We start from the raw sequence: 2,003 nt of genomic DNA, 5'->3' as shown, positions 1-2,003 counted from the left end.
CTGGTTCCAATTACATGGCCTCAGCCCACAGTCCAGCTTCTGATGTCTAGGCATCAGCCTAGGCCAGGGCTCAGCTCAGAGGACAAGTACTGACACCTGAGCCTTGGACTAAGCCAGGGCCTGGAACCAGGACTGATGTTGCCACCCGACCCGAGGCCAAGTCCCAATACCGAGGCTTCAGCCTGGACCAAGGCCTAATGCCTTCCCAGAGGATGGGTCCCAATGCCTGGACCTTGGCCCAGGATCAGGCCCAGGCCTGGAGCCTAGGACTGTCATTTTGTGAATGACCGCAAATGAAAGAGGTGTGTCCAAGCTCTCAAATTCATCTATAGACAAAATATGTCATTAATGCATATAATTTCGCTTTTGCTCCGGCCCTTTCGCCGGTGTAGCATCGCCGTCGCCGCTTCCTCCTGCCGCCCAGACATGAGCTACGACCGCGCCATCACCGTCTTCTCCCCGGACGGGCACCTCTTCCAGGTGGAGTACGCGCAGGAGGCCGTGAAGAAAGGCTCCACCGCGGTTGGCGTACGAGGAAAAGAAATAGTTGTCCTTGGAGTTGAGAAGAAATCGGTAGCTAAACTCCAGGATGAGAGAACAGTACGGAAGATCTGTGCCCTTGATGAAAACGTCTGCATGGCTTTTGCAGGCCTCACAGCTGATGCCAGGATAGTTATAAACAGAGCCCGTGTAGAATGCCAGAGTCACAGGCTGACCGTGGAAGATCCTGTCACAGTGGAATATATCACACGTTACATTGCCAGCCTTAAGCAGCGCTATACCCAGAGTAATGGGCGCAGACCCTTTGGGATATCTGCCTTGATTGTAGGGTTTGACTTTGATGGGACTCCCAGGCTCTACCAGACGGATCCCTCTGGCACGTACCACGCGTGGAAGGCTAATGCCATTGGCAGAGGAGCCAAATCCGTGCGAGAATTCCTGGAGAAAAATTACACTGACGAAGCTATCGAAACGGATGATCTCTGTATTAAACTCGTTATCAAGGGTCTTCTTGAAGTTGTACAGTCAGGGGGCAAGAACATAGAACTAGCGGTCATGAGAAGAGATCAGCCACTTAAGATCTTAAACGTGGAAGAAATTGAGAAGTATGTTGCAGAAATTGAGAAAGAAAAGGAAGAAAATGAAAAGAAGAAACAGAAGAAGACAGCATAGCTGCATTGTATTTTGGTGATTTTAGTTCCCTGGAAGAATCCTTCAGTTACTCTCAACCTATCTAAGTTCAACACAAGGACATCAAATGTTCACTTTGATTACCATTTAATTCAATTTTGTATAATTAGTTGACTCTCTTGGCAATGTTATTTAATGTTGCATAATTGTTCATTGTTTTATGTAATGCCTTTTTAGCAAGTTTCTTCTTGTTCTATGTAAACCGGTTTGATTTGCATCTAATGTAGGAAGATCGGTATATAAAAACCAAAAATAAATAAATAAATAAATTTGCAGTTTCGATTTTTTTTTTATATTCCACTTTTCACACTTTTTTAAGCACTTCAAAGTGGATTATATTCAGGCACTGTAGGTATTTCCCTATCCCCAAAGGACTTACAATCTAAGGCCTGGATTTATCAAAATGCACTAAATATCACATGTGATAGGAAAAGGGGTGTGTTTTATGGTAATAGGCTATTTATCACAAAGTGCACTATCTTAGTGCTTTGCATAGGTATTACTGCAGTCTGCAATAATGTTTTTGCAGTAAGTACCACAATTGTTGCAATTCCTACCTACAATATGAGAGAGAGAGAGAGAAAGAGAAAGAGAGAGAGAGAGAGAGAGAGAGAGAGAGACTAGCTATAAGGCCCTCATACAAGGTAGGTATTTATACCTCTATAGGAGGCCCACCTAGCTACTCAAGGTGAGGTTTAGGTATTAGTGTAGGGATTAGGGGCCACTTTGGCATGCAGAATGTGATGTACGAACAGAACTATGCACTCTTGTGAAGTTTTGATGACCTTCGGAGTGAGGAAACTTACCCAAAG

General features: G+C 44.7%; 1 protein-coding gene across 1 annotated transcript; it reads left to right on the top strand.

Annotated features, from left to right (window-relative positions):
- Positions 1 to 365: 365 nt before the first annotated feature.
- LOC115080601 (proteasome subunit alpha type-7) lies at positions 366 to 1,225 on the top strand. Its single transcript, XM_029584868.1, has one exon. It carries the CDS (start codon positions 427 to 429, stop codon positions 1,171 to 1,173), a length of 747 nt encoding a protein of 248 aa, XP_029440728.1. The 5' UTR covers positions 366 to 426; the 3' UTR covers positions 1,174 to 1,225.
- Positions 1,226 to 2,003: the final 778 nt, after the last annotated feature.

This window comes from Rhinatrema bivittatum, chromosome 1 (genome assembly GCF_901001135.1).
Source record: "Rhinatrema bivittatum chromosome 1, aRhiBiv1.1, whole genome shotgun sequence".
NCBI lineage: Eukaryota > Metazoa > Chordata > Amphibia > Gymnophiona > Rhinatrematidae > Rhinatrema > Rhinatrema bivittatum.
The sequence above is the reverse complement of the archived record's forward strand: the minus strand, read 5'-3'. Positions and strand labels throughout refer to the sequence as shown.

Coding starts and splice junctions, on each gene's coding strand:
- LOC115080601 (XM_029584868.1), top strand. CDS start 427: ATGAGCTACGACCGCGCCATCACCGTCTTCTCCCCGGACGGGCACCTC.